At 32.1% G+C, this 26,840-nt stretch overlaps 4 protein-coding genes and 1 pseudogene across 4 annotated transcripts; 2 read left to right on the top strand and 3 right to left on the bottom strand.

The window, feature by feature from the left end:
* The first annotated feature begins 268 nt into the window (after window positions 1–268).
* Window positions 269–2,127, top strand: LOC123206636 (uncharacterized protein At4g06744-like). Its single transcript, XM_044623828.1, has 2 exons — window positions 269–489; window positions 652–2,127. Exons 1-2 carry the CDS (start codon window positions 309–311, stop codon window positions 1,959–1,961), a joined length of 1,491 nt encoding a protein of 496 aa, XP_044479763.1. The 5' UTR covers window positions 269–308; the 3' UTR covers window positions 1,962–2,127.
* Window positions 2,128–10,535: 8,408 nt separating this feature from the next.
* LOC123206640 (uncharacterized protein At4g06744-like) lies at window positions 10,536–12,051 on the top strand. The gene has a single exon (XM_044623832.1). It carries the CDS (start codon window positions 10,657–10,659, stop codon window positions 11,860–11,862), a length of 1,206 nt encoding a protein of 401 aa, XP_044479767.1. The 5' UTR covers window positions 10,536–10,656; the 3' UTR covers window positions 11,863–12,051.
* A 3,814-nt stretch (window positions 12,052–15,865) lies between these two features.
* Window positions 15,866–17,057, bottom strand: LOC123206635 (protein IRX15-LIKE-like). Its single transcript, XM_044623827.1, has one exon. The coding sequence runs from the start codon at window positions 16,924–16,926 to the stop codon at window positions 15,973–15,975; it is 954 nt and encodes a 317-aa protein (XP_044479762.1). The 5' UTR covers window positions 16,927–17,057; the 3' UTR covers window positions 15,866–15,972.
* Window positions 17,058–20,910: 3,853 nt separating this feature from the next.
* LOC123206637 lies at window positions 20,911–22,926 on the bottom strand (annotated as a pseudogene).
* A 1,645-nt stretch (window positions 22,927–24,571) lies between these two features.
* LOC123206659 (scopoletin glucosyltransferase-like) lies at window positions 24,572–26,223 on the bottom strand. Its single transcript, XM_044623854.1, has one exon. The coding sequence runs from the start codon at window positions 26,089–26,091 to the stop codon at window positions 24,619–24,621; it is 1,473 nt and encodes a 490-aa protein (XP_044479789.1). The 5' UTR covers window positions 26,092–26,223; the 3' UTR covers window positions 24,572–24,618.
* Window positions 26,224–26,840: the final 617 nt, after the last annotated feature.

The raw sequence follows: 26,840 nt of genomic DNA, 5'->3' as shown, positions 1-26,840 counted from the left end.
GTACCGTATTATTGCACTTCTCATATTGTAAATTGGATTAAAACCAGAGAGTTTATGGCCGTACAGCAGTTGAAGACGGCCACAAATTTTGAAACCTACCAAAAAGTTAGAGGAAGCTCTGCAAATTGATTGTCTCTTTGTTGTGAAAATGACAGAGCAACGTCCGCTTACCCTAGTAAATTTGAAGTAGACGTCGTCTGTTTTGCTCGTGAGTCTTTGACTGCCCTCCACTCTTGGTCTTCTACTCTTCACTGTTCTTTTATATATTGGATATCTTCTACTCTCTGAAATCGTGTAAGAGGAACATTATGGCCTCCATTTCTCATCTTTGTTCTTCTTTTATGCTCTTCCTTCTCATTGTTCATTCATGTTTGCATCATAACGTAACAGGTGGTCCCCAATCAAGAAGAGGAGATTTGGAGATCATAATCGGTGGGGGTGTTGTAGGTCCTGCTCCCCCTCCGGAATATGAAGAGTGTCCTCCTCCTCCTCCTCCTGAGCCGGTTTGTCCTCCTCCTCCTCCTCCTGAGCCAATTTGTCCATCACCTCCTCCTCCTCCTTCTCCTCCACCACCACCATCACCTCCTCCCCCTCCTTCTCCTCCACCACCACCATCACCTCCTCCCCCTCCTTCTCCTCCACCCCCTCCTTCTCCTCCACCACCACCATCACCTCCTCCCCCTCCTTCTCCTCCACCACCACCATCACCTCCTCCCCCTCCTTCTCCTCCACCACCTCCTTCTCCTCCACCACCACCATCACCTCCTCCCCCTCCTCCTCCTCCTCCACCACCTCCTCCTCCTCGTCCTCGTCCTCCTCCTCGTCCACCCCAGAATAAGCTACTCATACAAGCTCGCAAAGTAATTCAAAGATTTAGTACTAGCATTTTATATGATCCACAAGGTATTACAAATTCGTGGAAAGGTAAAGATGTTTGCAAATACAAAGGTTTTGCATGTGATACTCGTCCTGACGTAAAACTGAAGGCAGTTGCGGGAGTAGACTTCAATGGCTATAATTTTGGCGGTCCGTCGCTTAACTTCTCTGGATTTCTCGAGCAGTTGAATGATTTGGCAATCTTCCACGTAAATTCCAACAATTTCACCCTTTCAATCCCAAAATTAACATCCAAGATCAAGTACTTGTACGAGCTAGATGTCAGCAACAACAAGTTATCCGGCGAGTTTCCAATGGAAGTTCTTAATTGCAAAAAATTAACCTTCTTGGACCTCAGGTTCAACTCATTGAGTGGAAATGTTCCACCTGAAATATTCAACCTGGATCTTGATGTCCTCTTCATCAATAACAACTACTTCACAGGAAATCTTCCTTCCAATCTTGGCTCCACACGAGCCCTTTATCTCACTTTTGCCAACAACGAGTTCACCGGCCCCATTCCAAGCAGCATTGGCAGAGCAAAATACCTGCTAGAAGTGCTTTTCCTGAACAACAAGTTCTCAGGTTGCTTGCCTTATGAAATCGGCTTCCTTAGAAATGCCACCGTATTCGACGTGAGTAAAAATATGTTGACCGGCCCCATTCCGCGCTCGTTCGGATGCTTGGCTAGTATGCAGAACCTCAACTTCTCTTATAACCAATTTTACGGGCCTGTGCCCGAGATGGTCTGCAAGCTGCCGAAGCTCGACAACTTAACTCTGTCATATAACTATTTTACACAGATTGGACGTGAATGCAGGAAGTTGATGATGAAAAACAAACTTGATATTCGGATGAACTGCATTTTGGATCTTCCATTTCAGAGATCACCTGAAGAATGCCGTAAATTCTTCTCCACGCGAATGAGTTGTCCAAACGAGAAGTCACTGAATATTGTTCCTTGTATGAAGAATGGTTATTCCAGTCATACTGATACTGAGACGTTTCATCAAAAATCAACCGCAGAACTTGCACCTGCTCCACCATCTCGCACTTATGCAGCTCTTGTGCCGCCCCGCCTGTAATTGTTAAGCCACCGGACCCCTGAAGATGGACTTGTCCAATCCAAGACGTTCATGGTTAGGCTTCGTTATTTGTGCGTATACATATCTGTTTCCCCGATCATATATTATGTAGAATCAATGTAACTAGCTAATTTTTAATCGAATAAATCAACTTGTTGTGATTTCATTTTTCCCCTGTTTCCTTTTATGATTTGTCAAGTTAATTACTAATTATAAATGATAACTTAATTGTATACATAAATTTATACTTGGTTTAAATCATCTTATATAAATAAGGAAACATATCAAGAAAAACAAGTCGAGATGATTGATACACAATAATTTATAACATGATACTGCATATTTAGAATATATTTTAATATAGAATACTCTATATTTAGAATATAGTTTAATATTCCCTTGCAAACTCATTTAGACAAAATATTTACTAAATTAAGTTTGTAATGAAGTCATAAAATCATCCAGAAGGATGAGTCTTGGTGAAAACATTTGCTATTTGATTCAGAGAAAGGACAGAATGAAATAAAGTGTCTCTGATCAGATACTGACAAACAAGTAGCAGTCAATTTTAATATACGTCAGTGTGTTCATGAATAACATTATTGAAGGTACTCTAGATAACACTGTGATTGTCAAAATAGATGATTCTAACAATGACTTGAGATAAATAATAGTACGAACTATCTAGAAAAAATCTATAACCCAAGAATATAATTTAAATATTTAAAATTCTTCGTTTCAATTTGTATATTTCAGAGATTGTTTCAATTTGGTGATATTCTATAAATTGTCATTAATAATAATCATATCATCAACGTATAATAATAAAATGGTATACCCTTTTACAATTTTATGAATAAAAAGAGTTTTATGATAAAAACATTATCAACACGATGATTTTCATATAAACCCTTTTTAACGTAACATTGTTCCTTTGTGATAATATTTTATATATAATAACAAAATATTATAAACAGGGTATTACTTCTATAGTAATATTCTTATGACAATGCTCTTATATCATCTATACATAATAATAAAATAGTATATCCCCTTACAATTATATGAATAAAAAGAGTATTATCAAGAATATAATAAATTAATTTATCTCTCTATTTTTGTTTTTGTTTTTGTTTTAACTTTATAAGTCCGAAATTACTTCTAATTAAACACTAATAGTTAGACTTCTATACTATTCATTAGGATAATCTAGAAAGATTGACATTAAGCGGCAAAACAAATGTATTTTAAAAAGTCATTAAATTTTAAGGCATTCTTCACCAAAATCCATTCTTTCATTTGGATCAAACATAAACTAAAAAACAGGGAAAGCTAGAAAAAGAAATAAAGAACCGTGAAATAACGTGTGGTGATTCGTATGAAGCGTGGAGATGGGGAGAGACCCCAAAACAAATTAACCCAAGTCATGGAGAAAGAACATGGGCCAATCTTTTCAGCTTTCTTTAATAAAGCATGACTAGAAACAGAACTTGGGGTCCTACAAAAAGTACAAAGGCACTGATAATGCTTAGAAAAATCATGTACGGGTTTTGTCAATTGAGATGGCAAAGTCTTTACATATGGACAAACTCACATTAGCTGGAGTCCGGAGAAGACTCAGCCCCAAGAATATAAATATATATATATATCCAGTATGCATAGTTTCAAACCTTATGTGTCGGTGGAATTTCCATTGGATTCCTATAAATCTGTACTTAGACATAGTCCTGGGCAAATGGGAATCCAGACCGAATGGGTCCGGGGCCTTGGAGACGGGACCAACTTAGGTTTTGTCTCCGATTGTAGGATCCGAATTGAATTTGGATCAGGTTCTTTGTGAGATCGGGCCTCGGACTGAGCGTCTGAATGATGCACGTGTATTGTTAATTTGGAGTTGGGTTATTAAAAAAACAAGAAGTATAAATTAGGGTTATATAATCCAGTTTAAATTATAAAATTAAATTAAATTATTTAAAAATTATGATTTAATTTGATTTTGATTAAAATTTTTAAAACTTTTTTTCAGTTCATATTATAGTATGAGAATTTTTAAATCAAATCAAACTGTATTTAAAATATATATAACTAGACAAAATTTTTTAATGAGTAATTTAATGTATAACTTATTTTTTTCATATTTATTTTATCATTTTATATACATATGTATTGTGTATGTTATATTTATTTTACATGTGTATATTATGTTTTAAAAAATTATAATTCAGTTACTTTTATTAAATTATATATATATAATATAATATAATTTTAAAACATTTATTTTATCGTATATCGAAAGTCTAATTTATTATATTGTGTATTATATTGTATGATACATCTTTTAAAAATTAAAATAATAAATTACTAATAAAATATTGTAATTAAATCGTTATCATTTTGAAAAATATTACACCCTTAACATTTTTAAAATTTTTCATATACACCCTTAATGTATTATCATTTTCTAGAAAAGTGTATCAATTTGTATAGATAATATATATCATATCGTATGATATATTTATCATATCATATTAATTTGATACACTTTATTATACATATCGTTTTTTATTTGTATCATATCATATTATAGGATACGATACATATGATATATTGTATGATACTGATAATTATAATTTAAACTGTAATCTAAATAGGATCAGAACATATTTTTTTAATTTGATTTGAAAAATCTCTCAAATGATATCAAACTGCATCATACATAACTCAAGTGTAAATTACAAATTTCAAATTAAAACTCAATGGGACAATGATTTAAATTATTTAAAGTTGACAATTTTTTACATGATTCATTAATGTGATATGATATAATACAAAAAAAATCATATTAAAGTTGAATTTTTTTAATACAACATATAATTTGAGTTGTGTTTATCCAAATTAAAATTGGATTATATTTGGATTGACAAGAAACAAACCTATATTAACTCAAAGTGACATAATTTTTTTAAAAAAAAAAAAGACAAGTATTAAAAAGACATGCTTGACAAATATATATTTTGTGTAATGATATTATAGCAATTCTCTTGAATCTTTCACGCCTTTAATCATATCATTATTTATCCCTAATGAATTTTTATTATGTTAATTATAAAGTCATGTTCATTAGTTAAAAATAATAAAAAATTAATTTAAAAAATGGCCAAATGACTTATTTCCATCCAAAGTATCCTCTAATATTAAGTTTTCACTCTTTAACTATAAAAATCTCAAACACTCATTTATAGGGGGTTAAGTCTGTTAGTTTTAAAGATGAAATCGTCATTTCATCTGTAATATTAAAAATAAATTAGAATTTAATCTCTCTCCTAAAAAAAAAAAAACCTTAAAAACTAAAAGTTTGTCCTTCGACCAAGTTTTAAAAAATGATATTTTCCCTCCTAAGGTTTAGTTTTCAAACTTCAACGTCATCTCCGGCATCATTGTCAGTGGCCTCTTCCTCTTGAAGCTTCCTTTCCCTTTGATGATCTCTCTCCACTCAATTGAATGCTCAATCAGTGTTAAATGAGACTTGAGAGATGAAGAGCTTCATCGAGAAGACAAAGCTCTTCATCTGGGAAGATGATCGTCTTCTTAGCCATCTTTTTCTGGGAGAATGATTATCTTCTCAGACAAAGATGAGATCTTCATCTTTTTCTCCCCAGCTTCATTTGACATTGATAAGGCGTTTAGGTGAATGGAGAGAGATCGTCAGAGGGAGAGAAATATCATTGATAATGGTGCTGAAAATGGAGTTGAAGTTTGAAAACTAAACCCTAGAGGAGGAAATGTCATTTTTTAAAGCTTGGCCTATAAAATTTTAAGGAGCTAAAGTTTCGTTAATTTTAATCCTCTATGGATGGGTAAATAGGATTTTCAAAGTTAAAAGATGAAAACTTGAGATTAAAGGATACTTTGGATGGGAAATAGTCCTTTGGCCTTTAAAAATTGGCTAATTCAAATTAATTATCAGACATTTCCCTTAATATTCTTAAAAGAATAATTCTTATAATTATAATACAAGTAAATATTATTAGCAATAAAACTATGTGTACCTATTTTTTATACACAATTTGTGTACATAGATGAGGTGTTATCATGTGATTGAATGTTTCTTTATTATATGATGACACATGTTTTAAAATCACTTAATTACATGATGACACATCACTATGTACATGAATTATGTACAAAAAATGGATATACATAGTATTGTTCATATTATTAGTAATAAATTCGATCAATATATTTTTCAGTATAATTAGAATTAAAAATATAATAAATAAAACAAGCATTATTGATAATAAAAATAATCAAAAGAGTTGATATAATTCTAACAAATAATATTTAGTCATAAATCATATTTCTTATGAATGATTAATATGGTAAATATAAAATTTATTTTAATAAATATAATTGTATTGTAAAAGGTTTTTTAACAACCTTTGATCCTTTGAAAAAAATGTAATTTATTAATACTTTTAAAGAATTTTAATTTCATAAATATATTAGATTTTTAACCTTTATTTATTTTTTCCTTTACCATTTATAAGATAAAAAATTATAATTCTACCATTTTCATAATTTTTAAGGATATTTTTTTAATTTAATATTTATAACAAATAGTATTATTATATATTATGTTTTAATATGATATAACTGACTATATAATTTTTGAGTTTAGTTGAATTGTATCAACTTAATTCAAAATTTTTTTAAATCAAATTAGGATTAAATTTTTTTTATTAAATTCAAAATTTAAACTAATATGATACAAATACGATTTAATTATGTATGGGTGTCCACCATATTTAGAAGTCAATTCGAGGAAAGCGGGAAGCACAATAACACCACAAATATCTATGGTTTCCTAAAGATGCTATCACTATGCATATTCATTGGATGTGGCGCACTAATTTCCTCTAATGCGTGATCCTTTTTGGTAGGTCTACATACTTTAATTTGTGGACTAGGATGGGATGATGATTAATTGGACGCTATAATTTCAACAAGAAATTTTTTTGCAGATAGATATCAGTAATTAGAAGTAAAGATATTTTCATTTATTTTTTTTTTATCGTTTTAATCTTATTATATATGTTAAATAATTGGAGGATGTAATATCAGTAACATTTATAGTTCAATAGTTTAACTTCTTGTCAAAATATTGTGCACTTTAGATGCATACTCATCAAGGTTTTGTTTTTAGATTTTAAAGCACAAAAACAAAATCATGATAAGTTATATGTCCAAAGTAGACAATAACTTGATAGTGGACTTGACTATTTGATCAAATATATGACAAATGATATCAGACTAGTTTCTTATATTTTTTTGAACGATGGTGAGACAAATCTTAGTGAAGACATTGAGTCCTGTAAGAGGGGTGTATGTGATACCTTTAAACAAATCCTCCATCGGCAAAGTACAAGAGATATGTTTGGGTTATTTGTATTTTGTCCATGCATTTCATATTGCTTAAGGATGAAAATATTTGATTGATTAAATATTCTGTAAGTTCTTTAAATTGTTAAAATGAGTTTTAAATTATAAACCTAGAAGTAAAATTATGATAAACTGTGTGTTTAAAGTAAATAGTATCTTGACAATGAATCTAGTATTGAACCAAAGATGTTACAATACCCCTTTAGGTTACATTTGGGAGTTGGGGGTCTGGGAGTCTGGATTGGAATAGGTTTTGACGTAAGGATTGGGTTGTATTAAGACTTCCATGATCTTCTACAAAGATAATCTATCTTCCCAGCAAGAGCTTGATATCTCTTAGCCTGCTTTCTAATTATTGACGGCACCTTTGATTGATCATTTTTTCCCAGGTTTTCCATATTCAGTAGCTCCCCTTCTAAAAGGAGCAAACAAAAGCATTACCTGGAAATCAGAGAGTTGCTCCTTAGTCAATTCATTTGGAGAACCTACTATTAGGGTACAGTTTTCATTCTCTTTACAAGAATTTACCATTAATCTCTCTTTATCATTTACTTGCTTGTAAGACATAAAAACAGATGAGGTGAACTTTAACAACTCTCTCTTCTTAAGTTTACAATTCATCATATATGTAACGTGGGCAAAATAAAAAATCTATTAAGATCTATAAGTAGACATCCACTACCAGAATTAATGTATGTATTGTCCCATATTAGTTAGGAGGTAAGTTAAATAAAATTGATACAGTATTATAATTTTTAAAAAGAAATTTTGTGTTAGTGTCTTTATCACACTTATAAAATCTTGATTTACCTAATCAATTGTTATGAATACAGTCATTGTACCCTGAGTTTATCCATCTATCCAATATGGACAAGATCCCATTATCAAAAAAAAAAAGTTAAGTATTAATATATAAGTGTGAACAAAGTCGTATTGAATCGCAATTTCAATAGTATTTAACAAGTGATAACAAAGACTGATTTTACCAACTCCATTGAGGAGATAAGTGCTAGTGTTGCAAGATAAAATCTTACTGCTTACATGTGTTGACTAAAACAAATTAATGTGGAATACCAATATATATGTTGAGTAAAATAAGTGAACGTGGAATACACAAATTAAAATGCAAAATAATTATGTTAAATTAATGTTGCTTTTGATACAAAAGTAAAGAAAAAGTTTGTCTACTCAGGGGTAACCGAAAAGAATGTGTAAAAACAGAACGGTGGGTACTTATTGGTTTCCAGAAAAGATGAATTGATGAGCCTTGACAAATGACAGATAAATGAAGATGGGGAAAAAAAGTCTTCTAGATTAAGCATGCATAGACAGAAGAGGAGGAAGGGTAAACCAAAAACAGGCACAATTTCTATACCAACTTTGTTTTCTAGCCGTGAAAGTGATAAATCTGACTAGTAAGAAGTGAAGTAAACAATTTGTACACTACCATAAAAGTTTTTTTCTAACTAAATGATAGAGACCGGCCAGTAAGAACTTAACTAACGACCAATGCTGAAGAATTTATCTTCTTCTGTTTTACTGGACACGTAGACAAGTTAGGCTATCAAAGCCTCAACTAACACTTGACTTGCACTACCACTCGAAGGGGCGGCCGGGTTAGGGTATTAAAAATTATTTTGATAATTTATTTTTTATTATTTATATTATTTTATTTTATTTATAAATAATAAAATATTTTGATAATATTTTATTACCGATAGTGATGTAATAGGTATTATAAGAGATAATCTAATTACTAACTCCACCTTAGATATTAAAAGATTATCAATATAATCTTTATTTTATTATAACTATATCCTTATTTATTAATTTTTTTATGGTAAAAATACTCTCATTTTTAATTAATATAATAAATAACATAAAAAAATATTTTAAAATAATTATATCCAAGTGTATTTAGGTAAAATAATATACTAGTATTCCTTTATTATTAAAATAATATTTTAAAATAGTTATTTATACGTATTTCACATCAATTGTCTACACATTTGTGATAAAATACTAGACCACTTAGATGTTAGGCGCATATCAAGTACCTACCACTTGGAAACTGGTATTCGTGGAGATACAGTTACAAGGGGATGACTCTACCCACATAACATAATGAAATGATTTCGTCTACAAATCTTCCAGGTTCATGAATCCACCAACTTCCTATATAAATACTTATACTTGACTGTTTAGAAAAAATTGTAAAGAAAGATAGTTTGCATCGCTGCTGCAGAGTTTTGGTCTCTAAACAAATAATGTAGCAGTGGACATCGAAGAGTGCTTTCATGTTAAGTTCTTAATATTCTTCTTATACTTTCATATGTAAGGCACTACGCCAGCAAATTAAAACTAGAGTTTCTAAAGATGTTATTCTCTTCCCACTACTCTTCGGCGTACTCATTTCCAAATTGCTTGGGGAAAGCTATGTGAACAGATGCTTCAACTTTGGACAGCGGGAACATTATTAATTTGACAATCTACAATTCTTTTCGCAAGCAATATTTGTGGACAACTGGAACCAATAAAACATTAAGGGGGACAGTTTTCTTTTTTTTTTTTCAGTTTATTTCTGTCCAAGAAATGACCTTCAATAATGGTGGTGTTAGATTTTATGAAAGTCTAGGATTGCAAACAAGTTGAACCCTAGCTTAATGATACTTGGTTTGTTGAGTTTGCCAACTCATGATTTGATTTGAATAAAATATACAAATTCATTCTACCAAAAGTAAGTAAATTACACGTAAGTGAAAAAAAAAGTAGGGCTGTAGTGGGGTTGGTATTGTCTTTACTTTGAAGCAAAACACCCGAATTCAGCAGTTGAAGGCCTCAAAATTTTATGTAACACCACGCAGAAAATAATTTTAATGTACATAAATAATCAGGAGATTTAGTAAACTTGGGTCGTAACTCAAGTTTACGACCCAAATGGCTAACTTAATGACAAAAGGTGAAAGTGGGACAAATTGTAAATTGATCTTCAATGCGACTCATATGTACAAAGCAACAACTTTCTCTGGATTAATATATTTTATTTAATTAAAACATGTAGAATTTCACATCCTTGCCTTTGACCGACCACCATTTTCCATAATGTGTGTGTGTGTTGTATATATATATATGCCATTTTCGTGAGTGAGAGACTTCAACAACCAGACTAATTATAACTACTATTAAATGCAAAGATCAGAATCTTGTAATACTCACCCTGTTGTTGTCTCTTCCCGTCTAATTCATTCATCTTCAGATGGATATGACTAAAACTCTCATCTTCCTCCTTCCTTTCTTTCTCTGTGTATATTCTCAACTTTTGCCCCCGTTGCCATTAATACCAGATCTCTTATCCTTCTTAGACATTAGACTCGCCCTTGTTTACCCTATTATTCAAGCCTTCAAGGACACAATCACATCTGATCCCTTAGGGATCACCGGCACTTGGGCTGGATCAGATGTGTGCAATTACACAGGCTTCTACTGTGATCATCCGCCTGACAATGAATCTGCCACCGCCCTTGCATCCGTCGACCTCAACGGCTTCGGCCTCGAAGCCCCCACACTCGACGGCTTCCTCGATCAGCTGCCGGATCTTGCTCTCTTTCATGCCAATTCCAATAAATTTTCTGGCTCTTTACCAGCAAAACTCGCAGAAATTCCATTTCTATACGAGCTAGATGTGAGTAACAATAAATTTTCCGGCCCTTTTCCTCAAGAAATTCTTCAGATGAATGGCCTATCGTTTTTAGATATTCGATATAACTTCTTTTCAGGGCCTCTCCCTTCTCAACTTTTCTTGTTAAAACTAGAAATACTCTTCCTGAATAACAATAATTTCGGTCAAACTCTCCCGTACACTCTCGGCTCTACAACGGCACGTTATCTCACCTTAGCTAACAACAAATTCACCGGCCCGATACCAAGGAGCATCGGCATGGCTGCTGCAACGTTACAGGAAGTTTTGTTCTTAAACAATCTACTGACCGGCTGTCTCCCATATGAACTAGGGTTTCTGAAAGAAGCTACGGTTATTGATGCAAGCAACAATTTATTAACTGGTCCATTACCATGCTCGCTGGGGTGTTTGGGGAAGATAGAGCAGCTAAATTTCGCTGGAAATTTACTGTACGGACAGATACCCGAAGTCCTGTGTACAGTAGGAAGCTTGGTGAATTTGTCTCTGTCAAATAATTATTTCACTAAAGTTGGAGCTTTGTGCAAGAGGTTGGTCAATAGTGGAGTTCTTGACGTGACAAGAAATTGTATTCCTAATCTCCCTAACCAGAGATCGGCGGCGGAGTGTGCATCATTCTTTTCGCGGCCTAGAAATTGCCCGCGCCCCTCGACGTTTAATATTATTCCTTGCAAGGCTAAGCCGCCATTAATGGGCAATCCTCAAACAAGAACGAAGAAAAATTCAGTTGCTTATGGTGCTCTTGAGAGACAGAGTGTACCTTGAGGGATCCTTTTGTTAGATTATAAGCTTTAACCAAAAATTTATCAGATAATAGAGGGGGAAAAGTGTAAGCATGATGTTCTTTTCCTTTTTTGTATTGTTTTTCTTTTACCTTTTTAAGTCTTTTGTTTAGTCTTTGAGTTCACATCCTTGATAACTGGAAATTAATAACAAACATGGTTGAAAAATGAAGTTAGATTTGTAAGTAGTTATTTTGTTTGTGGGAGCCGGTAGAAATGGGTCAAGCGGGGCCGCCGCATATTCTGAAACCTGACGAGAGTGATGCAACATGGGCCAGGAAGCAGGAAAATTTTGCATATCAGCCGATGATTGTGGAAGGAAAATGTGTTTTATTTTGGTGATAAATATTCGTAACTTATCAGTCGTCAGGGTCTTACGATTCAACTAAGATAAATGTCAATTTTTATTTTTTAATCTAAGATCAGTATTTGCCTAACTTTTTATATTTCAAAGCCTAAAATTCAATTTTGTCTTATCTCATCTTCTTCAGGCAATTAAAATTTTCGAGCTTGAGTCAACGGCAACCTATAACATATAGTGAATGAACCTAGAGACTTAAAATTATGTTTTGTTGGTAAAAACCCTTAAAAGGGTTTATAACAGGTAAGAGATTGATCTTGAATGAATTTAGAGGCCCAAAATTATGTTTTGTTGGTGAAAACCCTAAGGGATAATATAAAAGATTGATTTTAATATATCTTGAATTCATACAATATTCTTTTTTTGTCACTCATGTTCTTTTTCTGATAATGATTTGACTCTGGTTTGTTTGTATTCATTATTAAGAGTAGATAATTAATATAAATATCTGTATTAAAAAAATTTTAATAAAACATCTATCTTTTCTTATAAATGATTTTTTTTTCCTTTTTTGATAATTTTATTTTATAATAAAACATAAAAGAAGAATAAAGGTACAATAACAGTCTAATTAGAAAACACAAATAAATTAATTACAGTCCAAGTAAAATAAAATAAAAATAATTTCACCTCATAAAAGGTCTAACAATATGTAATAACAAATCCTGTTTTAGTAGATTCCTTGTTAAAAAAAAAATATATTATGAACTAAATCTTAAAAACCCAATTCTATAGGTAACTCTATCAGCAGCAAGCAAATGGTTTTCACCAGCAAACAAAGGCTTTCACCATGTGCCTCCTTTTGCATGCGGGTTGATTCAATTCCCCGCTTGCCGAGTCTTCTTCAAATCACATTCTCTTTTCTGTCAAAATCTTTCTCTTCCATGGTAGAATGTGATTGTTGAGTGATCTTAGATTGGTAGGAAAGCCTCATATTGAAAGAGAATTAAAAGAACAAAGGAATTTAGGTAAAGTATTTCTAAAAGGTTTAAATCTTACATTGCATAAATATACAGTCTCATTGTGATTTATAAGGGCAAAACCCTCTACAAGATATAAAAAGATTAGGCACAATACCAAGGGGACAAAATGCTTTTGGTTTATCTCCTCTTTAGAGAATACTTACATGGAACAGTCTGCCGGAGAATGGATATATAATTTGTAAAATTATGTTTGGAACTTTCAAGTTAATTTTGACTCAATTGGTCCAGGAGGCCACCACGTACTGAAAACACACCTAATGCTAAGTGAGTGATGTAATATGGGCCAAATAGGTCGAAACTTTTTTTCAACCAACCGATGATTGTGGAAGGAAAAATTGCGTATCATTTAGTTTGGCCTTAAACAAAGACCATTTTTTTGCTGCTTTTATGTTTGAAGGTGTAAAAATTGAAAGGAGCATGGCGCGGGATGGTCGAGGTTTAGAATTTACTTGCCTCATGCTTGCTCCTAGCTAATTAGTTATTCCTTTGCTTGCTTCATGGACAATCTTATTAGCTTTTGTGGGGTGGAGTGGGGTTGGTTTCAGCTTTATATTTTTTGGGCTCCCACATCTTTCTACGCCTGCTTGCTTGAAATTTCATACCTAAATATATGGGCCTCAACAGAGACTGTTTTCAAATTATCAAAATTCATGTTGATTTTGGGGAGAAAAGAAAGTGTATTAGAATATGGGCATTCATGTAATTTCCTCATTTTCAATAAAATTTTGAGTTTTTATTTTTTTATTTTTTTATATTAAACAAAATGATTGATAGGGGTGAAGAGACTTAAGAGAAATGTTGGTCATTGTTGGGTTTGTCAACGAATTTTAAAAATCCTTTTAATGATTCAATTTTATTTTATTTTTCGTGGCATGCAATGACTTTTCTAAAATACTTTTCTACACATATGAAGTTTTATATATATATATATTAAATTGAGTATTGTTAGTTAGGGTTTCAATTTGTCAAGGCTTTTTTGTTTACTTTTGGCATGCTCATATCTAATTGACTATAACAGATGTAATGCAACATCAATTTTGTATTTACTTTTATAACCTTTGTATATAAGTAGATGATGAAATTCATAGACTCCAATTCAAGTTGAAGATTTTTTTAGGTCTTTAATTAAGGTGAGTAAATGACTAAAATAGTTTTAAATTTTGAAATATTCTAATAATAAAGAGAGTGGCTTTTATATTGTATGTGGTCCTCCCCAACACGATATCGTCATATCACCCATCTGTATGATATCATATTATTTATACATTTAATTGGATATTAAAAATTGAATACACATCATTTTATTGTTTCTTAAATTATGTAAATTATTCATAACGGAAAACCTTACTTGAGTCAAATAACTCCTTTAAGGTTAAACCGATTACATCAAACAAATGAAATCTCGAATTTAGTGACTAATCTCATTATTACTGTACCGAATAAATTAAGGATTTGATTTTAATATATCACCAATAAGACTTAAACCCAAAATCATGTAGTCAGTTGCTGTCAGCAAACAATAACACAGTTGCAATGTTGCTATCATATGTTTGCACAAACTCAATGAACCATGAAATCTCAGTCAAATGATTGTTTCCCACCAAAAATTTGATGGAGCAATAATTTTTCATCTTTTAAATTTAAAGACTCTAATTTATTATTTGTTATACACTTCAATTAATGAATTTTGTTTGATTTAGTTAGAAATAATTATTTGATTCTTAATTAAAATTATTATATTCAATTATTAATAATTTTATTTCGCCTCCTCACCACCCCTTCTTCCATGGTCATCCCCTCAATTTCGGACTCAATGATTCAAGGAATTTAACAACCATTATTCTCTGTTCTAGAAGATTGTAGGGCCTTAGTCTGAAACTCAGGGTACATAAACTAAGTTTGAAATAGTTTTGGATTACAGAAAAATGCTAAGAACATTTGTGTCTTGCAGGGGAGAGGGGTTCACTGGAACTTCTAGTTAACATATTCATGAAGCAACACTTGGGTGATGACGAATGAGGAAACAAGAGGCCTCTCGAAGTTGTTGGAGGAAGCTAAAGCCCAATATTACTAATGGCTCAATGGGATTTTACTATAAAACCCCAAAAAGAAAAAGAAAAAATTGCGCCATAAATTAAATGGAATATATCTCAAAAAGAAAAAAAAAAAACCAGAAAAATCAAAAGACAATTTAAGGCACCGACAGCCGAAACAAAGATTTCCCCTTCCCTGTCCTAAATGTAAGCTTTCACTCACGTGAATCACGTGAACATACATAAAGACTGAACTTCAATATGTCCAAAGGAAATCCTGACGGACCCTGCCGGCATCTTCTTTGCACTCACCATTATCGCAATTTCTATGAATCTTCTGTTCCATAACATAACGCGTTTCTATCAATAAACGTTAAGGCGCGTGAACAAGTCCAAAAATAGTTTCCCAGATTGGAAATTTTAAGTAATTTGAAAAACATGATTAAACAACTGCCTGTTCACTTCGTGCTTTCTCTAAGAACAACCCTCATCGTTACCTTCACCGACACCCTGTTTGGTAGGTGAGAAAATCCAAAGAAAATAGGAAATTTGAATCTTTGATGCTGGATTGTTTTGAGATTTTCATCAGTTTAATAAAGCAAACATGGGTCTCTCAAGATTCAAAATTTATATTTTCCTTTTGAAATTTCAAAACTTGAGAATTTAGACATGTAAAGTTACACTTGAAAGTTGAATAATTACATTTCTCATCTAAATCATTCATTATCATCATCATCATCGCCGTCTTCCTCTTCTGATGGTGATGGTAACGACGATGATGTTGAATTTCTACAAAATTCAAACTTGTTCTCCTCCATTTTCTCTATTACAAAATGCCCCAATAAATCCACGGTCTCCACCAAGTTCTCTGTACACAAGAACTCTTCACTGTATACACTCTCAACTTCTCTATCTAAGTCATGTACAAACACATGCGTCTTCTTCTCCTTTCCCCTCCTGCTTCTCGCCATTACCGCCGCCGAATATATCGGAGCCATCCTCCCCGGAGCGGCCGAGTTGTAGCCACGTGGACCATCCACTATAATTACATCCCAATCGATATCGTATATGTGATTCGGCAAGTCGTTGATTCCCACTTTGCAGTCAGAAAAGAGTAGATTCTGCACCGGCCTGCACTCGTCTCTCACGTGGCTTCTCGCCAAGGACAAAAGTTCTCTCATTTCTTTGACTTTGGTGACGTATTGAATATCGTAAATCTCGAAATCCGGATGAGATTTCTCAAAAGATTGAACTAAGAACTCGCTTTCATCGAGAAAGATGGTGCGGCCTTGGAAATTTAGGGACTTCCAAAGGAGAGACTCGTGTGTGAGACCGAATATTAGGAAGTTACAAGAGGGAGAGCAGGTGGAGAGAGTGTTGACGATGGCGGTAAGCTCAGCCGGAGACATGGTGGAGTTAGAGTTAGAGGTGGAGGTGTAGTGAAGGAGAGCGGTGGTGATTGTAGAGGGAAGGGAGGTAGAAGTGGCGGCAGAGGCGAATGCATTGTTAGAGGCGGTGGGATTGATAGCGGTGGTGAAGAAAGTGAGAGTCAAGAGTAAGGTGAAGAAAGTGATGAAGACGAGAAGGTAAAAGCAGTGGTGGTGAGTGGAGGAGGGCTTATGGATAGAAGGATGGAGAAGAATAAGCTTTGTGTTGGTATTGCTCTTCATGATCGATCGACGTTGAAAACAAGGAGAAAGATTGTAAATTTGCTTTGTCGAAATGAAGCCTCTGAGAGAGAGAGAGAGAGAGAGAGAGAGAAAGGAATCACGGAGGAGATTGAGGAAACAACACCGGGACAACGGAGGAAGAATGAAAGGGATTTTTTATTTTTATTTAGTAATTTGAAGTTATTATTAAAGTAAATTATTATGTGACATAATAGGAAAAAAAATTATGTGAATTTATTGATGTAATAAAAGATGTTGGAAATTGGTAGGTATTAATAAATTAATGGGCATGGGGATGTTAAAAGCCGGGTCAGACAGTTCAAAAAAAAAACATTGAGCCTATTCTGTCAAAGAGACACAATTCTTTACAAATTTAATGCTTGAGTTATTGGTTTTGTTGAGATATTCAGCGGTGTGTCGTTCGTTTGATATGGTTTGAGGATTTTTTTGAAATCAAATTAAAAATAATAGTTTAAAATTTTTCCTAACTAAATTAAAATAAAAGAAGTATAGATTGATTTAGTTTAAATTACGATTCAAATCGATTAAAATTATTTATTTTTAAATGTGTATTATTGAATAAAATTAATTAAATAATAATTTTTTATAATATAATATAAATATAAAATATATATACAATATATATATATACAAAAATAACAAAATAAATATGAAAAAAATTAGTTATATATATAATTGCTTATTAAAAAATTTTATTAAATATAATTATATATATTATTTAAAAAAATATAGTGGATAGTTTTGTTCGCTTTGAAAATGGCTCAAATCGTAACCCAAATTGAAAAAATTAATTTGAAAATTTTTTAATTGAAACTAAATCAATTTTACAAATCAAATCAAACAAAATCATAATTTTTAAGTGGTTTGATTTAGTTTTACAGTTTAAATCAAATTACGCACACACCTATGTATATTTATAGGCAAAATAAGAAAAAAAAATATATGTTATTGTTTTATCCCTTGGTTGTCATCATCGTAAACTCTAGTTATCAGAAGAGCAATGTTACGCATATCAATTTTTGAGTGTATATATATAATATGTCAACATATGATTAGATATTATTTTATCATTAATTTAAAATCATCTAATCACTTAAAAATATCTATTAAATATATTTTTAAAATAAATACGCATAATTTTATTGTCAAAAGAATATGAAATATAAATCATTGAAGGAAAATAGTACCCTCTTTACCAAATGGAATAATATAGCTCTACTTGTTCTGGTTAGGGCTGGACTCGAACAGAGCTAGCTCCAACTCGAGTTTGGTTCGAACGAATCCGAAACGAGCCGGCCATAGCGAAGCTCGAGCTCGAGTTATTTGCCAATTTTTTTAATTAAAACTTTTGATATAAAACAACATCGTTTTGATCAATATGTATTAAAACGACGTCGTTTTAATAACGAAAAACTAATCGAGTTCGAGCTTGGTTTCACAAGCTCGAGCTCGAATTCGAACTCAATTATATATGAATCAAGCTGAACTCGAGCTCAAATAAGCTCGAATTTGACTCAATTTGAATCTAACCGTAATTCTAGTTTATATATGTCAAATTTATAGCACAATGTGGATGATATCTTAGAAATTAATTAATGCGTATTATCAATCATTTAAGCATATAATCCCCCGGCGTAGTGTTTAATTATTTAGCATGCAAACGTTAAGGTGGGTATTCCCTTGATAATAATCAAGTACGAAAGTTACTCCTTTTATCTACCTTTAAATTTGTTAAGTGGGCTCTTAATCATCATTAGATTGAAATTAAGAGAAAAGAAAAAAGTTATGAATTTTTGGGTGAAGGTTGGCGAGAGAGGAAACCAAAAGAGGATGAGAAGATTCCCTGTGTACAAATTACAACACGTGGCAAAAATATATAATAACCACAGTCAAATTGAACATTAAGTCGTGTTAATAATAATTATTCACTACCCAAAAAGCAAAATTAATTATAATTAATTTGGTTTTGAATGTTTTCCGGAGCTAAAGCGTTCCCACCAACCAAAAATGACCCCACCGTTTGATTTAAAATTAACGCAACTTTTCCCAAACACTATGAGCTTTAGTCTTAATCAACCCTTCTATAATGTCATATGATTAAAGTCTTTAATTAATAAGTGATGCTACGCGTATAATTTATTTTATATAATTATATATAAAAATAATAATATATTATTATATAATTAAATAATTAAAAATTAAATATAAAATAATATATAATCACATAATGATACATTATTATTTATATATAAAAATTATACACATAATTTTATCTTTAATTAATATTGGGCAATTCCCATTTCTCATTTATTATTATTATTTTAAATTGATTTGAATTTTAGGATGCATTACGCCAATCCACTCAATAAAGGGAAGAAACTAATCGTATCAAATTTAATGATCAATCTCATAATTATTAAATTAAATAATTTAAAATTTTAATTTTAATATGTCATTAGAGTGATTGACTTTATAACCATTAAATTAGATAAATTAAAATTTTGATTTTAATATGTTATTAAAAAAATTTAAATTTATATCTTTTTATACATTTTTTTTTTGTCACTTCAACTACCATACGAGGCATAAACAATTCTTTCTTGCTTTCACAAATTTGGCTATCCATTCTAAAATAGATTTGGTGTATCATTGCCTCTAAATTAATTAATACGGCAAAGTTAATAATGCGCTCTTCCAACTTTTTATGTCAATAATTCTTCTTCGTACTGATTTAACAGAATACTCAGAGCTAAACATTTGGGTATTATAATTACATTGGATGTCCCTAAATTTCTCCATTTTTATAATAAAAAGTATATATTTTAAACCATTAAAATTATTATATTGAATTGGTACTTTTTTTGATAATGAATGTACTCACTAACATCATAACTTTCACTAAGAGGACGGCAAAGAATGCAAAATCCTCAAGGGCTCAATGAATAATTGGTTGAAAGAGATAGGAAGTTCATGTCTCGAAATGAGTCTTCATAGAATTTGAAAGTGGGCTTCTCGTAAAATGAAAAGCGGCCCATTTAAACCAGAGTTTCTATTGGCCTGTTTTTTAACTAATGCAATAATTTGTGAGGTCAACCTCCACTAGTTATCTCTAGGGGTAACCTCTCTACCTCTAAAGATAAGAGGTTACGTATGGTTTAATTAATTTATATATAGATGATATACCATATTTAACTAAAAAAACAAGTTCTTACCAATCAACCATAAATATAGTTATATTTATTGTCAAAGTAGACAACTAAGCTTATTCGAGAATAGCTCAAGACCAAATCTTTTCAAAATTTACACAACTCTTTGTCATAAAAGTCAAAAGTTATCATAATAATACTTACAAATCTCTTGCATAATTAAAATTTATGGTCTCTATGTGTGTATTATTAAAGTTTGTATTATGAGTAATACTATGTATATATAGATATTTTAAATACACAAATAAATAGATATTTATATATATCATCACATAATTAAAAATTATTTTATTTTTAATTTGAAATCATTAAATAACATGATGACACACATTAAATATATATTTATTTGTGTACTTATAATAGATAGACATAATTTTATTGTTGTATTATTGATTAAGAGACTCACGAATACAATAATAAGATTGAACTTTTAAATTACAATGCATAGGAGGTACATATCTCTTTACCCCTAAAGATAAGAGGTTACCAATATACTTGTATAGTTCATTTGATCTATATATGAATGATATATCATGTCTAACTAAAAGAATAAATTCTCACAAATCAACCATAACTCATTATTATTTATTGCTCAATTGATAATAATCGATACAATAACAAATTAGGAGTAAAATAATGTATACATTTTAAATTGGTAAATACAACAATGTGGAGTTTAAGTAAAAAACGAAAGATCAAGTGAAGATAGAGCGATTAAATAAAGATGGACCTAAAAATAAGATTTGTTTAAATTCAAAGATATTTTTATAAGAAATTGCTAGAAATTGCAATTGAAACGACAACACTTTTTTAAGGGAGGGGAGCACATTTATTTCAGTTGGCATTTCAAATCAACCTCTCCTTTTCATTTTGAAATGTCAAACTTCATCACTGCACAGTTGGTGGGTGGCTTAATTTTCCTTTGCCCCATATTTGTCTTGTTGAATTTATCAACTAAACACTTCACAATTTATTAAGTTTAGGAAAGAAAATGAAATTTTCCATTATTTCATTTATATAGGTGATTTTAAGTAATTCAATTGCTAATAATTTTCCCTCTAGTTTCATTTCAAAATGAAATATAGACCATTGCTGTACACCAACAGCAGTGCCAATCTTGAGAACCTCAGTCACCAGCTTTTCGTTGTAAAACTGCTCCGCAAACACTGGCCATGTCACCATAGGCACCCCAGCAGTCACTCCCTCAAGAGTTGAATTCCATCCACAATGTGTCACAAATCCTCCCACTGCCTCATGATCAAGAATCAACACTTGGGGTGCCCATCCTCTGATAATTAGTCCTCTGCCTCCCATTCTCTTCTCAAATCCTTCGGGCAACCAATCTTCCTTTTCTTCATCTGCGTTCTTGTTTTTCCTCACAACCCATATGAATTGCTGCCCCGAAGTTCGAGCCCCAGTGCAAGTTCCATTAGCTGAGCAGAACTGAAGTTGGCTAAACTTCCAAAGCATACATAAATAACTGAATTGGGTTTCTTTGAATTTAGCCACTTCAAGCACTCGTGTTCATCAATAGAGGCTTGCTTTCCTCTCAACGCTTTATCTTCAACATTCCTATTGCATAGTGAAAGAGGGCCCACATGCCATGACCTTCTTCCTAAAACCTTCCTGTAATGGTCAGCATAAGCTGGCTCAAGCTCGTAAAAGCTGTTGACAAGAGTACCGAAGCTCGTTATGTCAGCTTGTTGTATATCTTTCCATAGCTTAGTAAATCCAGTTTCTCCATCTTCTTGTAGAAAATCTGGCACCTGTTTCCTTGTCAACTTAATATCGCCAGGAAGGTTTGGCACAACAAATGGTTCTGAATCGGATGAAACTTTCTTGTGTGGCTGATATTGGACTAAGCATGCTGATGTACACAAAGAGAAGAAACTTGTACCATGATGAAACACCAGACTGGGAATCCCAAATTTCGCTGCAGCAGCAGTGGCCCAAGGGAAGAACATATCAGCCACCAAGCAGTCTGGTTTACATTCTCCAAGTAGCTCCTCAAGAGGCTCCCGGAGCAAGGTTGTGGCCTTGAGAAACTTCGCGGCCATTTCCACAATATTACTGACTGCGTCAAGATTTTCACAGCCTTCTGGCAAACCAGCCTCCCCAGAAGGAAACTTGATGATCTTGACATCAATTTCAATACCCAAATGCTTGTTCATCTGAATGGATTTTGAGATAAGAAGCGCATTGGCTGGAGTGGTGATTATGGTGGTTTTCACCCCGCGACTTCCAAAAAGTTTGGCCATGTCCACAGCTGGTATCATGTGGCCGTAAGCCAAAAATGGAAAAAAGAACATGCGAAGCCGAGGAATTTCACTGCCCATATTCACACAAGCAAAAAGATGAATAAACGAAGACGATAATGGCTTTAAAAAACAAAGCTTATGAACTTCTGGTTTTGTGATTGCATGAATTTGATGCCTATCTTTCTTGAGTTTGAGATCAATTCAGAGACTGCAAGAAACAAGGATCAAGAAAACTTGGGATTTTTCTAAGTAGTAGCCCTTACTACACAAAATAACTCGTCATTGCCATCGTCAGCTCGTTAACGTATCGACAAATACAGTTAGCATAACAATTTGTAGAGTGTGACAGATTAGAGTTTATCGGGATTAATGGGAAGTTCTAGTTACGGAGCTCCACATGGACGGTGAATTATTTCACATGTCACTGGTTAGAGCCGAAACTTCTACTGACTTCCTTCATAGATTTTTCCAGGGTGTGATGAAAGGACAACCCATGACCTTTAAGCTTCAAAAAGCTGAATTCTCTTGTTATCATTTATTTTTGTTAATGACTTTATTAAATTATCTCATAAATAATTATTTTGTTTTTTAATTAAAATTACAAAACTGTTTATTTAAACTCTTAATAACTATTAAAAGTCTAATTAATTTGAAAATATTATATTTTAGTTAATTATTTAAGGTGTAATTATCAAATTTGAAATTATTGAATGTTATATAAAATTTGAAAAAAAATTCAAAAACATCTCTAAATTTTTTTTGAATTTTCAAAAACCGTCGAAATAGTTTATTGACACCTTAAATATTTTTAAAAAAATACAATTTGTCCCATAAACTTTTGAAAAGAGAAAATAAAGTAAATGAGAAGGAAAAGGAAAAAAAAAGTAAAATTTTAATTCTATATAAAATGGCATTCATATTCCTTTACTTAAAGTGTTTTACTAATAAGATAGATAACAAAGAAGAATTTATCGTATTAGCAAAACTTGGGTGAGAGAGTCTCCTTCGACCTTTCAATATTATACACCCAAATGGCAATATATAACTTATCCACTTGTGTATTATATTTTCATCAAGAGATATTTTACGAAGGTAACTTTATGTGTGTGTTTAGTTTGAGTAATTTTTTATTAAAAAATAAAATATTATTATAATGATAAATTATTTAAAAAATTATTGAGTATAAATTATTATTATGTTTGAAAAACTGGTAAATATAAATAATTATTGTATTTGGTTGGATGTAATAAAATAATACTAAGATATTTTATAAAATGTCTTGGAGTATAATTATTTTAAAATATTTTTTATTATATTAATTGAAATTGAAGATATTTTTATCTTAAAAAATATAAAATTATAACAAAATTAAGATTACTTTAATAATTTTTTAATATCTAAAGTAGATATAATAATCACATTATTCATTATATTACTAGTCACATCATTATTAATTTTTTTAAAAATTACTGTAATATTTCATTATTTGGCAAATCAAATAACATAATCTCAATAATAAAATCTAAAATTAAATTAATCTTTGAATATCATCAACCAAACACTATTTATAAGGAAATTTTACAATCTTTTGGAATTCTCTACCACCAAAAATGATATTTATTAACTCTATTGTTTTTTTTTTTTATCAAATGACTATTTACCACTTAAGGTTTATTGAAACAATAAATTTTCACACTTTAAATTTAAAAAAACTATCTTCCCATACGTTTATTAATTTGTTAAAAAAATATGTTAAATTTTTATAAAATTGTTAAAAGTCTATAATTTTATTAAATAATTTTTTTATATTCCTGATTTATATTAATTTTAATTAAATCTAATGAAAGAATTTATTATTACAAAATATGAATGTCAATAATATATAATCATATATTTATAATAAATTATAATTTTTAAATACACTAATAATGTTAATAAAATCTTTTTAAAGGTTTTGAACATTCGAAAAAAATGTTTGTGGTGTTTTTAAATTTACACCCCCATTTAATAATACCTTATTGTATTTTTAAAATGCTATTTCTTCTCTCTTTTTTTTTTTTTTAACCTTTTTTCTTTCAAGGAATTTATGTGAACTTATCAAGTAGTGACTGTAAGAATGAATTGAAGGGTGCATACAATAGCAGGAAAAGCTAAGACTTCTATCTGAACCAAATGCAAATTGGCAAGAACCAAAAAACACATTTGTTTCAATGGTGGCACCAATTCAATTCTTTAATCAAAGCATTCAAATCAGAGAAAGATGAACCCCCTTCTTCAACAGCTCGCCTTGCCGTCTCCCCAAGTTCCTTGACTCTTCTTCTCCTCGCCTCCGCCTTATCATTGCCCATCATCACCTCTTTCACTACCTTTTCTACCGCTTCCCTTTTCACTAAATCTCCCGCAGCCTCAAGTCTGGACCATTTCTGAACGCCGACGCAAACACCAATCTTAAGAACTTGACTCAACAGCTTTTCATTGTAAAACTGCTCCGCCGCCACCGGCCATGTCACCATCGGCACTCCGCTAGTTATTCCTTCAAGACTGGAATTCCATCCGCAATGTGTTACAAATCCGCCCACAGCTTCATGATCAAGAATCAATACTTGCGGTGCCCATCCTCTTATAATTAGTCCTTTGCCTTCAATTCTCTTCTCAAATCCTTCAGGCAACCATTCTTCTTTCCCTTCTTCTTCACCTTTCTTCTCTTTCCTCACAACCCAAATGAATTGCTGCCCCGACGCTTCAAGCCCCATTGCAATCTCCATTAACTGAGCAGAGGTAAAGTTAGCCATGCTTCCAAAGCATATGTAAACAACTGAATTGGGTTTCTTTGAATTTAGCCATTTCAAGCACTCATGTTCATCAATGGAGGCTTGTTTTCCCCTTAAAGCCTTATCTTCCACATTCCTATTACATAGCGAAAGAGGGCCTATATGCCATGCCCTCCTACCAAGAACCTGCCTGTAATGATCGGCATAATCTGGCTCAAGTTCGTAAAAGCTGTTGACAACAACACCAAAGCTCTTTACTTCCGATTCTTTCACTCGTTTCAACAGTCTGCTGAAGTCAGTCTCAACATCTCCTGTCACAAAAGCCGGCAGGTGCTGTTTTGTCAACTTTATATCACCAGGAAGATTTGGCACCAGAAATTTTTCCGAATCCGATGAAACTTTCTTGTATGGCTCATACTGCATCATACACACCGATGCACACAAAGAGAAGAAACTAGTCCCATGAAACACCAGCCGCGGAATCCCGAATTTGGCTGCAACATCAGTGGCCCACGGAAAGAACATATCCGCCACCAGGCAGTCCGGTTTACATTCCCCCAGTAGAACCTCAAGAGGCTCTCGGAACAAAGTCATGGCCTTGAAAAACTTCATCGTCTTTTCCAGGCTCGCGTTTTCACCAGTGCTAGCGGCGTCAATAATTTCACATCCCTCAGGCAAACCAGCTTCAAGATAGGAAAATTTAATGGTCTTGATATCGATTTCGATACCCAAATTTTTGCTTCTCTCTATGGTTTTCAAGATGTGAGGCACATTAGCCGGAGTGGTGATAACGGTACTCTTCACCCCTCGTGTTGCAAATAGTTTGGCCATGTCCACAATTGGTATCATGTGGCCGTAAGCAAGAAATGGGAAAAAGAAAACGCGAAGCTGAGGAATGTCACTGCCCATATTCACAAGCAAAGAGACGTAGAAACCAGGACTATGATGGCTAACTAAAAAATAAAGCTTTGAATTTGGCTAGTTGTTTTCTCTGGAATCGTCACTACCTCCGTTAAAATGAGCAGAACTTGCAGAATTTAGTGTTACTCTGTTCTGATTGATACATCATAGAACGTACACGTGTGAAAGATTAGATTATAAATGTTAATTTTACAAGGAAATCAAGTAAATTAGTTCATATGCGTCACCAGGTACAATGTAATATTTAATTAATTATTAATTAATTACTAAAAGGATTTTATATGCCTTAAATTAGATAAATTCTAATCTTTTATTATTAACATAAAAATAAATTAATTTGATACTATGTTTGACAAAAGAGCCAAATTGTATTTTCAAACACTGAATTTCTGGGAAGTTTTATATAGTGGACTTACCTGTACTGTGTCTATATGCTCCATGCATGAAGACATTTGGCTGTCTTCTTGAATGAACGCCATTAGTCTATGCGGGTAGCAGATTCTATATGTAGCCCGTAGATTTAATATGATCAGTGTGTAGAGCATTTTGACAAGAAGGGTTTGAGAAAGTTGTCTATTTCAGTCCTTAATTTGGTCCTCTGTACCCAAAGCAAAATTGTTAACTTCTTTATTCTCCCCCAACCTGTTAATTTTGGAAAATATAAATATTTACTAGGCATCCAATTCTGTTAGGGTTTTTTGTTTATTTAATCGTAAATTATTGATTTACATGACAAA

Source organism: Mangifera indica, unplaced genomic scaffold, assembly GCF_011075055.1.
Source record: "Mangifera indica cultivar Alphonso unplaced genomic scaffold, CATAS_Mindica_2.1 Un_0044, whole genome shotgun sequence".
Lineage (NCBI taxonomy): Eukaryota > Viridiplantae > Streptophyta > Magnoliopsida > Sapindales > Anacardiaceae > Mangifera > Mangifera indica.
This window is presented reverse-complemented; position numbering and strand designations above follow the sequence as displayed.

What these genes read in the sequence shown, in the direction of transcription:
- LOC123206636 (XM_044623828.1), top strand. Translation starts at nt 309, where the DNA reads ATGGCCTCCATTTCTCATCTTTGTTCTTCTTTTATGCTCTTCCTTCTC. An exon ending in TGAAGAGTGTCCTCCTCCTC is followed by an intron (nt 490 to 651) that starts CTCCTCCTGAGC and finishes CACCCCCTCCTT; the next exon opens with CTCCTCCACCACCACCATCA.
- LOC123206640 (XM_044623832.1), top strand. Translation starts at nt 10,657, where the DNA reads ATGGATATGACTAAAACTCTCATCTTCCTCCTTCCTTTCTTTCTCTGT.
- LOC123206635 (XM_044623827.1), bottom strand. Translation starts at nt 16,926, where the DNA reads ATGAAGAGCAATACCAACACAAAGCTTATTCTTCTCCATCCTTCTATC.
- LOC123206659 (XM_044623854.1), bottom strand. Translation starts at nt 26,091, where the DNA reads ATGGGCAGTGACATTCCTCAGCTTCGCGTTTTCTTTTTCCCATTTCTT.